Genomic DNA, 13,876 nt, shown 5'->3' with positions numbered 1-13,876 from the left:
ATCGACATTTTTGCAAAAATCGATCTTTGCATGCAAAAATCGAGATTTTCATCTCAGTCACTAGTGGAGTAGAGTTCAGCCTAATTTGTGAAGAAACTCAGCCAGCAGCCAAGCCTGTCGGAAGCCACTCGATCAGCTCTCGGTACCTCCCCATATAGATCATGTCCTCGATTTTCAATAGGTAAGCCATGTAACATCATAGGTTAATTAGAATTCTCTTTTGTTTGTTACACCTTATTTCATGCGTTGGTGGCCAGTGTAAATTATATTAAGTGGATTATACTTTGCTTAATTATGCTCGACTAGCCACGCTAATTTACCATGCTTTCATATCATACCTGCATACGGCTGCAGCTTTTCTCCCTCAAGTTTTCATCTTGTTTCTTTCCGAGTTTCGTAATTATTTTAGTTTGAATTTCTAAAATTATTTCCATCGCACGTTAATTTGATTGATGTGATAAATTACCTTCCCCTAATTCAATAATATAAATTAATTTATTCGTATTTATCATGCATGCATAATAAATAAATTATGGGAATAAAATAGAGCCTTCTTCCTTGACCACGGTAAAGAGTGCAGTTTCAATTCGCATGCATAAATTAATTGAAAGGAAGAGTAACGTGACTGTTAAGTTTGCTTATGATCAGACCAAACACATGGTTAAATCTCACGCCACTTGTCAATAATCGTTGCACGTTCTGTCTTATATCTCAATAATGCAAACATCACCCCAGCCTTGTGTGCCAAGGTTCGCTTTCCCATCAATTCAATTCTAGATGATTCTTTGGGCAGGGATGCTTTCGCTGAACTTATCGCGATTCTTGTTGTTTATGAAGGAAAAAATAATGATAATAAAAATACTAATATTGATTCGAATAGCCACGAAGAAAAACATTGTTCTGAGAACTGAAATTACTTTAGATGACTTTCATCATAAATAAATCATATTTACCGCACAATTCCAATAGCGTATATGCATGAACACCAATTATGGCATGGCTGAACGCTACTATTCGTGTCTGTTTAAACTCTATCTTTTTCTTTCATTATGTTCCAAAATATATGCTTGTAAAGTACTGGATCAAGTTGTCACGAATATTCTTATATTCTTCGTACATTTGCTGCTAAAACTTTTAGTTGTGATTTACCCAAATCTAATATGACGGTCCAAACAGAAAATTCATTGATTGAGGCCAGGAAATCCTCTCTTTTAATGAGTTGCATGTTTGCACAGCTCACCTGAACTGTTGTTCTATTTGTAATAATTTTGAAATATGAGCTTATGGAGGTAGGAAAGGGATGATTTTAAGTTAGATGAGGTGTAAAATATTATAAAGTGCATTCCCAGGGCACTTGCACCAATCGGGCCCAGTGAGTGAATACGCAGCCGTCGTGTGTGATTCTGAAGAGCGTATATAAGAGAGATGGGGAATGGAGACGCCAGACGTGGCGCAGCTTCACCTTCTCTAACATGGCCAAAGCGATTCTTACTTTCTGCTCATTGGGGCTCCTGCTCAGTGAGTCTATAGTAAAACTAGAGCCCCCTGTGTTAATTGAAGACCTATGACCTATTTAAATTATGGTAGGATATTGACCAACACTATTCTGTTAATTAGGGTTTAATGAATCTTTCAAACATAAGTAGTAATTTAGATAATTTTCGTAATATATTTTTCTTTTTTGTTTAAACTTGGTATAACGCTTATTTAATAAAAAACAGCCCAGTACTTCATTATAATTTTCAATGTTCTTGTAAAGTATGTATACCAAAAATCAGCCTCACTTCATTACGTGAAGGAAACTAAACAATTTTAAGCTTTGATGCTTGATGCATTCATTTCTACGAGCGAAAATGTGCACCAACTGTACTTCTTTGCTTCCTACTTAAGAATGTAATGTTCACTTGATTTGAAAGGGCCTATAATGTGCATCAATATTATTAAATTATAAACATTTTATATTCTCTCATTTGTTTATTTTCATTTCAAATTTCAAAAATAATGTTTCATTTTATTATTTCAAGATCAGACATGGGTATTTACTTAAGACATGTTTTATAATAAATTCACATTGAACTTGTAGTTGCGGGCGTGAGGGCACAAGATGGCGCGTGCCCTCCCACAGGCCAGACGCCCTTCGACTACAGTCAGGTAAGTCCGATAAAATTGTAAATGGTTTTTCAAGTCTGTGTCAAAAACCATTCAACATTATTTGTGTGGTTTCATTTATGCAGTGGTGACAGTTTATAAACAATTGTTCTATATACTGAAAGTTGCTTTTATGTTTAGAAATGGTTGGAATGATTGAGATTATAATAAAGCGAATTTAACCATCTACATAGCTACAAGGAAACGTCCAAAGTTTTTCATGAGGTACATATGGTGAACGTATAACGTTGCACTTCTTACTGCAAGACTGATAAATTCCAGTGTTAAAAACTGCCTCGTGTGAACGATTACGCAGTAAATATACAGGCGCGTTTTTTCCACGCTTGCGGTATTTGCCGCCCTGTGTGAAAGGGGCTTTAATCGAGCATAATATAATTTACTGACAATGCTCAGTATGATCTTTTGAAACGCTGGAATGATCACGTGCGAACTATCTGACATACGGTGAAACAATTGGACTTGGCGTGGATTTCGAAAGCATTTTTCGATCGCATCAGCCGAGAAATATTATAAATATATATTGTCTTTTTAACACCCAAGCGAGTGTCTTACAATCTTAAAAAATACAATTCTGCACTAATGGTAATCTTCGGGCGCGCAAGTGATTAATTAACTGGAGAAGTTTGCTCCAGGCGTGATTAAGTTAAAAATGTAGTGTTTACTCTGAGGTCCTTGGTTTATTCATTTGTCAGGTTTCGGCCATAGTGATTTCCATGGCACGCGAGGTTCTTTATCGGGCAATAATGAATTAGTACAGGAGGGAAATGACGACACGTGGAAAGCTTTAAAACTACCTATATTATAAAATCAGACACAGGCCTAAGTGCAGGGGTGGACAGAATTATTGTCAATAGCTTGGAATAACACTGAAATAATAATTTAGACACAGTCGTAAATATTGAAATTAGACAGAGTAATTATCATGAGCTATGAATAGCATTGAAATAATAATTCGGACACAGTCGTAAGTACAGAAATTGGACAGAATTATTGTCAATAGCTAGGAATAACACTGAAATAATAATTCAGACACAGACCCAAGTACTCAAATTGGACAGTTATAGTCAATAGCTAGGAATAACACTGAAATAATAATTCAGACACAGACCCAAGTACTGAAATTGGGCAGAGTTATTGTCAATAACTGGGTATAACACCGATACCGACTGGCCATTCTCCGCTAAAATACCCGCCTCTAGGGAAATAAAAGAATGGCTTAACTTAAGTTCCCAAACTGGTACATCACCGGGTTTGAGAAGGAGACGCCCGGGCATCGAGGGCTGGTTGACTTCGCCGTAACTTGCTCAGCCGCTGGTGTAGACTCTCGGTCTCTGGGGGAGTCAATTCCGGGACTCAAAATCCGTAAACGGCTGAAGTCGGAACGATACTGGAGCGTTGGACTGTCGAGTTCTTACCCCACCAAGATCTGATGAACTCCAGTCTTATAGGATTCTCTAGAGGGTGTCGTAATTTTAAACTCTACCGCTGTTGTTGTTTCCGAAATCTTCGCTCAAGCGCATATAGAATTTTCGCGGTTGTCTTCGGAATCTTGTCCTAAATATGCAGGCTAATAGTTGAAATTCTCTTAGTTCGTCACTGTCGTTGCGATTCCCTTGGTAGTTGCGCATAGCGCACCAACGCTATTCCGACCACTAACTTGTTCACGACACCCGACTCGCTTCTCACCGCGCGTCCGCTTAAATGCTTCGCTGGTTCGGGACTGTCTCCGGAGTCCTGACGCACGCCCAGCTACTTATATATACACCGCAAACCGCAACGGAGAGTCGTTTTGATTTTACCCTAAACAATCCCAAAGTTTCCCCCATGAACAAGAACAACTACTGCGCCCTATTTGCTTCCTCTCCCCAAATTATACCCTAATATTCGCTTCCTCTCCCCAAATTATACCCTAATTATCATTCGTAATTTCTACTCTCTAATCAGGCGTGACGATTCTACATCACAGACTTTCGTCACATCTTAATAATTCTGTGTTTCACATAACCAAATAAAAATTAAGACTGGCATACCGATGATCATAGGTGGGGATGGTAGACTATAGGTAACGTAACGGTGGGTGGCCACATCTGCCAAAAATCGCCAGTAAAACATCAATAAATGGAAAGGGTAGCGAGTATAGATAGTTTTCACCGATTAATCATGGATGATTTACAGGGTTTGAATCATCGATGGTGCATTGCAGGTAAACATCTCGCATGCCACCGATTACAGTTTGCCCAAACTGAGCAGTGCACGAAGGAATTTGACACTGTAATTTATACTAAGTAGAAAGGTGTTATTTGGTTGCGGGTCATTCGAAATCAAGACGGAACCATGAATTCGTTCTGTGTGCTTGGCAGTAAGATTGCCGCATCGATGCGCCATCGGTGTTCCACCTATAATTTCCATCTATAGCCACCAATAATCATTGATTATCCACAATAATTTTTAATTATATAGAGTTATACATATCGATCTCGGGCAACGAGAGATTTTTGAGGTTATAGTTTTTTTTTCTAACAGGCGCTATGCATGTCCTTCCTGTTCTATGAAGCCCAGCGCTCAGGCGACCTGCCGTCGAGTCAACGCGTGACCTGGCGTCAGGACTCGGCTCTCAATGATGGACAGGATGTTGGTGTTGACCTCGCGGGAGGCTATTACGATGGTATGATAAAAGAAGTTTCGATGGTTCAAGAATTTTTTTACTTGCCATTAAATATAATTTTAAAGTTACGCGAATGATTTAAGAGGAGATCGCGATCGAGACTAAAATTATTGACGTTCCCATTCATCAGAAAAGAAATTCGCCAGAGATCGGACAAAGAAAGAAAAATTCAGGATTTAGTGACCAAATAACTGTATTTAGTACCCAAATCATTTTTAGATTTAGTGACCAAATCTGTTCGTTTTTAGGCTCTAGAACATCAGTAATACTGTTTTGTGTCCAGCTGGAGACCATGTAAAGTTTGGCTTCCCAATGGCCTTCACCACCACCACACTTGGCTGGGCTTTACTATCTTTCAAAGCTGGATTTGACAAGGCAGGTACGTCCAAACAGTATAAAACATCGACACTTTTATAGTAACACAAGTGGCAGAAGATAATTATTAATTATTTCTTTGTAGCACTGTCAGAGCCGGAATAATCTTCATCATCATTTAAATCATGGTCCTGACGCATCCGTCATGCTTCATGTCTTCACATTAATTTATATTATGGTCGCCCTCTAAGTTTTCAAGATCTAATAATATTTTGCGTCAAATAAACAGAGCTTTAAGAATGTTTCGAGCTGAACCCTATAAGTAGAAGTTATTCGCCTGTTCAGGTCAGACAGGCTACGCCATGGACGCTGTAAAATGGGCCACCGATTACTTCTTGAAAGCCCACTCCTCGAACATGCTTCTCTACGGTCAGGTCAGAGCTGTGTCCGATGTTGTTGTAATTTTTAGCAGGTGCTGATAAAAGATGAACAACCGAAAACAGAGAGAAATTAAATATTTGCATGACATTAAACAGCGAATAAATCGTTTCTCAAATAAACTGAGGGCTAGAATTCTAGCGTAATTTCAGCATAAGTACCAAATAAAACTTTAGCATAACTAAAACTGCAATTTATAGTTAAAATTAGTAGAGAGAAACCAATTAGTAATAAATTGGTTGTAGAGTAAATGATGCTATCAGAAAGTTGATGATGATGCAGGTCGGCCAAGGGGATATCGACCACGCTTACTGGGGCCGCCCTGAAGACATGACCATGCAGCGACCAGCATGGAAAATTGACACTAGCGCTCCAGGTCAGATTTTCTCGGCTTCGGTTCTCCAATATTCTTTTTATTTTGTAAAACAGGACACTTTAAATTTGTTTATAGAGACGGGTTTTGAGATAACACATTATATTGTATGAGACTTACAAAGTTGTTGCAGGGCATAGTTTGAAAACTATATAATCGGCTCGAATTTATGTTACAGACGTTGAAGAAGAGAAAATTTATACAATTTCAACAATTAATTGGTTCTGGTCTAAAAATTCTATTCTCAAAGAATGAGGAGATGTCCGCTTTATTCTTTCTATATTTGTGAGTATTGACACAAATGAGATTTTCTTGTCGTGCATTAGAGAGATCAACGAAACCGGTGTATATGAGGAAGACGTTTGCTAAAACATAGATTTTAAGCATTTTTATAAAGGCTTGGGATTTTGCAGGCTCAGATTTGGCTGCAGATACGGCGGCTGCCTTGGCAACAGCATCAATGATTTTCCGCGTGAGTTTGAACATGAATGTATTATGATAAAAAGTTCACGCAATAAAATACATTTTTTTCTGAATGAGCTATGCGTACAGATTTTGTGAAGGTATTTTTTATAATCTTTTTGTAGATATCATTAAAATTAAACTTGATAATTTATAGGTCAATCAATATCCGAAATTCGAGGTAAAAGAGCGACTTCTGACAAATTTGTGAAAATCTTGAGGTCTGCGTAACGGCTGCTTTTAAATCGTGACAAATATGATTAGTAAGGTTGAGGTAGTCACATCCGAATCTTAACACTCTCCAATGAAAATTTGCTCTGGATGCCCTGTACAGATACGTATTAATTATGATAGTTTGGGGAGCAAATAATTAATGTGGTTGTTAACACTCTTCAGGACTCAGACTCGGGTTACGCTGACCGATGTCTTGCGGCATCCAAGGACTTGTTCGAATTCGCTGATCAGTACCGCCAACTATACCACATCTCTATCCCTGACGCAGCTTATTATTACCAGTGGGTACAAGGGAGTAGTAACATCTATGCATTACCTGTTCAGTTATTGTGATGCCAAACATTGTAAATAATTTTCTACTGCTTCTGAATCAAAGTTTATTTCGCAGAAGTTATATACATATACGGTTAGAAATTCTCCAGTCTACTGATGTGGGCTTCGTGAAACCTCTAGTGCGTTCAACATTACTTGTGCTAGTTGATGATATTACTTTGTCATTATTCTCTTTCGAATTTCTGTCGTTTTCTTCAGCACACGTGTTTTCCAACGAGCTTCTCTCTTTTGATTGATACAACACCTCTAAGTCCGTTAATATTGAAGGTCACAAGCAAATGGATTGCATCCACCACAGGTCGTTCAGCGGCTACGGCGACGAGTTGTGCATGGCAGCTCTGTTCCTATACCAGGCCACAGGCGACAGCTACTACGCCGACAAGGCCAAAGCTTTCTGGGATGAATTCGGCGTGCAGTGGTCGGCTGCGGGCGTTGGCTACGGCTGGGACAATAAGTTCGGAGGCGCTCAGGTAAATAGACGGGTGAAATAATTTAAGATGCAGAAACATGGACAAATGCCGCGGATATTTTATGAAGAAATATCGGTAAAATAAGAGCAGTACTACAATGCTATAAATCTAGAAGTGAAACAACAAACTCGGAAGAAGTTCATTATACGAATTCATAAGAAAATACAGAAAAAGTGACGGGTTTCCCTGAAATAGTGAGACAAACGCAGTGTTGCTTGAACTGAGCGAAAATTTCTGAGAACATATATATATATATATATATATTGCATGTGATATGTAAAAAAGGGCATGAAAACCTCTAAAGAAATCACTCAACATCGATTTAACATAATCGAAACCAATCTAATAGAATGAATATGCCAGCCAAGATTCATATGATTTTTCCCTGATTCCACGAGAATGGTTACAAATTGTTTTACGAATTTCTAGAATGTCAGTAATAATGGAGTGCAGTTTTACAATGATACATGATTCCAATAGTATATATTACTCAATGAGCCAATGTCAAACTCAATTACCCATTTCAGCGAAGATTTTGGCCACATTAACCCTCATCAAAAACTAACGCGCTTCAAACCTCATCGCGCTGTGATGTCGGCAGGTGCTGTTTGCCGAGGTGTTCGGTGGCGACTTCTACATGGGCCTAGCGAAGGAGTACATTGACAGCATGACGTCGCAGACCCACACCCCTGGCGGGCTGCTCTACCTGGGCGAGTGGGGCTCACTACGCAGTGCTTTGGGTGTTGCTTTCATTGCAATGAAGGTATAAAAAGGCTTTCGGGGATTGTAGATCAGACAAATAAATATTGTAATTTTGTTAACGTTTTAAAGGATTGTCAGCTAAACAAATTTGTTATTGTAATTTTGTAAGGGTTTTCAAAGAATATTAGATCCGGACGCAGGCCGTGGAAAAATTGTTCTCAATAAGATGATTTGACGCATAGTAGATTATTCAAGCATTAGATGCAGACCCAGGGTGTTGTATATTAGAATTTGTATAATCGTAAAATTTTGATACCCATGACATTGTTTACTAGGCATTATTTATTCTTATTCACTTGTTATTAGGCTGTTTAACATGACTAAAACCTTCATTCGCAACAATTAATGCCGCTACAGAGATTTTATTCAATCGAATCTAGAATCTGTCTTCGAGAATACCCGAAATTCGTGCAGGGAGCCCAGCTCGGCATCGACACGAGCAGCAACCGCGCTTGGGCCTTGTCGCAAATCGACTACGCCTTGGGCTCCACGGGGCGGTCCTTCATGGTGGGCTTTGGAGTATCTCCTCCTGAGCGTCCTCATCATCGATCCAGGTGATAGAAAATTTTAATTTACGAGCAATCGGTGCTTATTTTGACAGAAACTGCTAAAATGAAAGTGCTTGTAATAAAAATTATGTGAAAATTTCAAGTTCTAATAGAATCTTCATTTGTAATTGGCATTTTTTTCCATGTAAAATCCTAATCACTTTTTAAAAAAATAAGCTCGTGTCCCGACATCCCCGAGTATTGTGACCCCAACGTGGCTATCAACAACCCTGGGCCCAACCCTCAGACGCTGTACGGAGCGCTTGTCGGCGGCCCTGACCAGGTAACGACACGACAATATCTTCGTGATTCCCACAAGCTGAGTTTTCAAAAGACGAGCCAACTTTTATCAATGGATCAAAATAGAAATATTATTACATCGATGAAGTTTCTGCTGTTAATAACATAAAATAATAATTTAAAATCTGTTCTTATGACTGATGATCGTTGGCTGTCCGCAGAACGACAACTACGTGGACGACCGCAACGACTACGTACAGAACGAAGTGGCGTGCGACTACAACGCTGGCCTCACAGGAGCCCTCGCTGCCGCCATTGAATACTTATAAGCCTCAGGAATTTCCATTGTGAACTGTTTCTGGGAATATTTCGACAATAAAATTCTTAAAGAGATGAAATTCTTGAAATTGTTGCTTGAACAAAGCAGATTTGATGAAATATATTGCGATTTCTACCTCACTTTTCAGCTTGTTGTTAAACGCAGAGCATTAATTTCATTGCCTTCAAATATGTAGCTGCAGATTTCACAGCTGAATACCGGTACTATAAAATGTTTACAAAAGTTTTTTCACAAAAAGTATTTTCAGATTTTGTCAGATATTAAAATTATGATGTAGTTATGGTTTCTTTGGAAGAGTTTTTATGAGCTATATCCTATATTATAGATAAAAAAGGTTTAGAGATTTAATTGGACGTTCATGAAAATACGGTATGCTCAATGACCGTTGCACCGTAAATAAAATAAAAATATACTAAATCGAGATTCTGAGTTTTTAATGGCAGTCATGTCAGGATAAGAAAATTTGATCTTCTCGACAGACCGTTGATAATAACCCTACACACAGTTGACGTAAGCTAAATTATTTGACTAAGTGGACGTCCCTATCTGAAAATGAGGTATGCCGAGCAAATCAGAGGGCGACAAATGTTTATAAAGATTGGCCTAGATATCGCGTTCCACTCATTTTAATTTGAAAAAACATTTATTTTTCTTTTCTTGGGTTCCAACGCGTCGAATTGTTAAGAGCCGTCGCAACATACTTCTATCAATTGAATTATCATAGTTAAGATTACAACCCGAAAACGTATTTTATTGAAACCATAAATTTCTTCTATCTAACAGAGAACAAGCACAATTAGGGAAATAGACGAGGTAAGTGTTTCGTCCTGAGTAAGAATCGTAGCTGTCTTATATGAATGCAAGCAGGAATCCTTAGTAACGCACATAAAAAAAATTAATTTAAATGACATGGAACGCACAAATGATTGAAACCAACTGAGAGAACATAAGGGCATGAATTTGAATGAACTCTCACTTCACTGCTCAACGCTTCCACGAAAAATGGATACGTGGAATCTTGGTGGTGCGTGGATCTATAACTTCAAGAGATATTAGTGTTCCACTGCACAGTAATCCTTTATCAATCTTTCGGCAATTGGCTAGTAATGTTTAGTAATAACTGTATTGAAGTATAAACGGGTGAAATTTAATGAAACTTGTTAATAGATTGAGAGACGATTTGAGTCATCCCAACCCAGTTTGTCCTGGCAAGAAAACGCAGCAGAGCTACGCGCAGAAAATTTTTCGGAAATGGACAATATGACCTAATAATTTTTCAGCTTGTAAATTTCAGAATTTTTTTACTCAGTTTCAGATCTCAAAGTTTCATATATTACGTACAATTTTATATTTTATTTCTTGTTGATTCTTGAGAGTCTGTTGCTTGGGTAATTAATGTATATAGTAATATAATAATTAACAGAACAATTTCAGAGGAGAGCAAAAAAAATATTCAACACTGCGAACTCTGCAATTGGATCTAAAAAACTTACCCCGATTGTTTGCAGCTATTCTCCGGGCTACCTCTCTGGAAATGTTAAAACTTACAAAGAAGACAACCATCTTAGACCTTTAATTTCGCAAGTTGATGATATGATGGGGACTCGCCGGCCACACGCTGGCCTACCTACTTATATACCTGCTCAGGCTTTCCTGGTCTACGTCGGAACAATGGACTTTGGAGGTATAAACCGTTAAACAATCAATCTATTGATCGTAAGGACGATCATAAATGTTATATATTTAATTATTCCTGCATTCCACGTTAGTTTGTTCATTAACAACATTAAATATTAAAATTCCCCCTCCCTGCAAAAAATCTATGAATCTCAATATAATTGTGGGGCATAAATAAAGAAAAATCCGGAAAATTACCCGAGTGCCGAGTCAACTCGAACGCGTCCTAGGAACTGCGATGAACCTGAAGCTGCTAGGAAGTGATTGGGCTTTCCCCGCCACGCGGCATCGAGGTAAGATGCCTATAGACCTGACGCTCGCTATTTTCTGGTGTGGGCTAGTCATCTTTTCACAAGAATACTAACATTACCAAAAAAATATTGATATACAGCATTTATTTTATTCAAGGTAAGATCTGGGACGTTTTTATGAAGTGATAGAAGCTTAACCTGGCTTAGCCCTGGGGGATGCACCGCAAAAGCAAACAAGGTAGTAGGCGAAATTCGCAGGTCGTATTTGACCATCTGACTGAGCATACTTTTGTACAACTGTATAAACGTCTAGGCCGTCTGCTGCGGGAGTACGGACATTGTGTCTGGCAACCACGCCATAAAACCCTTTGCAGCGACATTGAGGATGTGCAAAGGCGGGCAACGAAGCTCCTGGGTTCACTGAGGGATAATATTGCCTTACCCCGAGAGGCTGCGGTCGCTGAAACTACCTTGTCTGGAACACCGACGCTGGCGCAGCGACATGATCGAGGTTTACAAATACCTGCACGGGTACTACAGCGTTCAGCACCTAACGTTCATTAAGGCCACTACAACGCGACTCAGCGGTCACTCCATGAAGCTGTTTAAGATCAAATACCGACTTAACGTGAGAGGAAACTTCCTTTCGCACGTACAGGATTGTTGACTCGTGGAACGACCTGCCTGATAGTGTGGTCTCGGCTACATCTGTGAACTCTTTCAAAAACTTAATTGACATCACTGGAGGGATCTGCCATCACTATATGAGCCAGAATGTAAGAATTAGGGTCCTGCATGTATGTGCGTATGTATGTGTATCTGTATTTGTGTCTTTGGATATTTTCGGCGTAATGTATATGGTAAATGTACGTGTGTCGCACTTCCGCATGCGCAGTGAATCAGGTTGGCTTCGACTTTGAAGAGATGAACAGGCCTTGGTAGAGGCCTCAACCATCCGATGAGTTCAAGTTCAAGTTTGAAAATAAAATAAAAAGAGGTTAAATGAACTATAGAGAACTTCCCAATAAACAAGAGTATGATGTTTAATTTTTAATCAATACGTTCGAAAACCATCACCATGCACATTTATGTGACTTCACGGCATGAGATTAGGGATAGTTAATTCCCCGAAATATCTGTAAATAAATTAATTATGGGGTGTTCCTCGAGAGGGACTAGTGGCAGAGAAATAAATGCCAACAGATTCCTATTGCTGATCACATGACAGTTAATAATTCCGTAAATGTAATGAAAAGGCATGATCATGCCCAATAATCAATTGCTTCTAAAATTAAACTTTATTCAGGTTGAATGCATCTTAAGTGGATTGCTCATTCATGTTTATTTGTCAGGATAAATAAATTCATTTTAAAACTAAATTACAAATTGTGGCATATTCTTTATTCCCACGGATTATCGGTAGGACCTCAAGAAGTAATATTTTGAAATAAACTCCTATGAATGTAATATAACTACTATATATAACGGGGCTATATATAAACATTGAAATAATTGCAGCAACATAAGTTATTATTTAATATTTACTTTAATAAAAATTTCAATCCAATAATTTACTAAATGGGAGGTCTATGTTCCTACGTTGAGGAGGAACGAGGCCTATGCGAGCCCTGCACACAAGTTAATAAAAATGGATAAAATATCTCTGTGTGAACAACCACATATCTTATATTGTTAGGGTACGTAGTGTAATAGCGAGTTTTTACAGTTAGACATTTGGATTTTTGGATTTAAGTCACCTCGCACCTGACCTCGTTCAGATAAGCACCGAAACTTGTTCATTGCTATATGATCCACCACGGAGGTACGCGTTACTTTATCATTTGGTCTGTTTATTTTGTGACAATTTCCTGTTGCAATTCAGTGGTGATGTTTAGATTTGTTCATGATTATGGTTATCAGTCGATAGTTTATTTATCTGGCTTACGTAATATTCTGCTTTTGGTTGCTCAAATATTGCTAGTTCTAAATTTTCGCTTATTTCTTAATTTTAGAAAGGCTCCGAATCTTGAGACCGAAAGTATGAACATGAGCAAAGGGAACACACGGTTATATGATTTTGTCTTTATTTGTATTTGTCGTTTGCTTATTATAGTTTTCATTTATCGTTCTTATTCATCCTTTTTTGCCACTATACCCACAACAATATTAAAACTGGATAAAATATCTCTGTGTGAACAACTACATATCTTATATTAAAACTGGATAAAATATCTCTGTGTTAACAACTCTATATCTTATATTTAAACTGGATAAAATATCTCCGTGCGAACAACCACATATCTTATATTTAAACTGGATAAAATATCTCTGTGCGAACAACCACATATCTTATATTTAATCTCTCGAATAATGAGAAGAAATTAACCTGCATTGCTCAAGAAGGCGGACTTATTACTCACATGCCTATTTTATCATTTAGTTGCAGCATTGCATTTACCAGTAACAAGTTATATACGAACTTTAATATTTGGAAATAATTTCAATAAAATAAGAATTTTGGTTACTTCAACGTTAGATACTGATGCAGCTCATTAAAATATATTAATTTTCATATTTTTACAGTAATGAAATAGTCCTC

The 13,876-nt window shown here is 38.1% G+C and overlaps 1 protein-coding gene across 1 annotated transcript; it reads left to right on the top strand.

The window, feature by feature from the left end:
* Positions 1-1,455: 1,455 nt before the first annotated feature.
* Positions 1,456-9,770, top strand: LOC108673481 (endoglucanase E-4). Its single transcript, XM_018161320.2, has 13 exons — positions 1,456-1,518; positions 2,084-2,151; positions 4,693-4,834; positions 5,118-5,213; positions 5,495-5,583; positions 5,870-5,963; positions 6,374-6,432; positions 6,819-6,937; positions 7,288-7,459; positions 8,061-8,222; positions 8,636-8,775; positions 8,947-9,052; positions 9,231-9,770. The coding sequence occupies exons 1-13, from the start codon at positions 1,473-1,475 to the stop codon at positions 9,336-9,338; spliced, it is 1,401 nt and encodes a 466-aa protein (XP_018016809.1). The 5' UTR covers positions 1,456-1,472; the 3' UTR covers positions 9,339-9,770.
* Positions 9,771-13,876: the final 4,106 nt, after the last annotated feature.

The sequence above is a fragment of the Hyalella azteca genome, unplaced genomic scaffold (genome assembly GCF_000764305.2).
Source record: "Hyalella azteca isolate HAZT.00-mixed unplaced genomic scaffold, Hazt_2.0.2 contig6336, whole genome shotgun sequence".
NCBI classification, from domain to species: domain Eukaryota; kingdom Metazoa; phylum Arthropoda; class Malacostraca; order Amphipoda; family Hyalellidae; genus Hyalella; species Hyalella azteca.
Note: the sequence above shows the minus strand (reverse complement) of the source record. Positions and strands in the feature narration are given on the sequence as shown.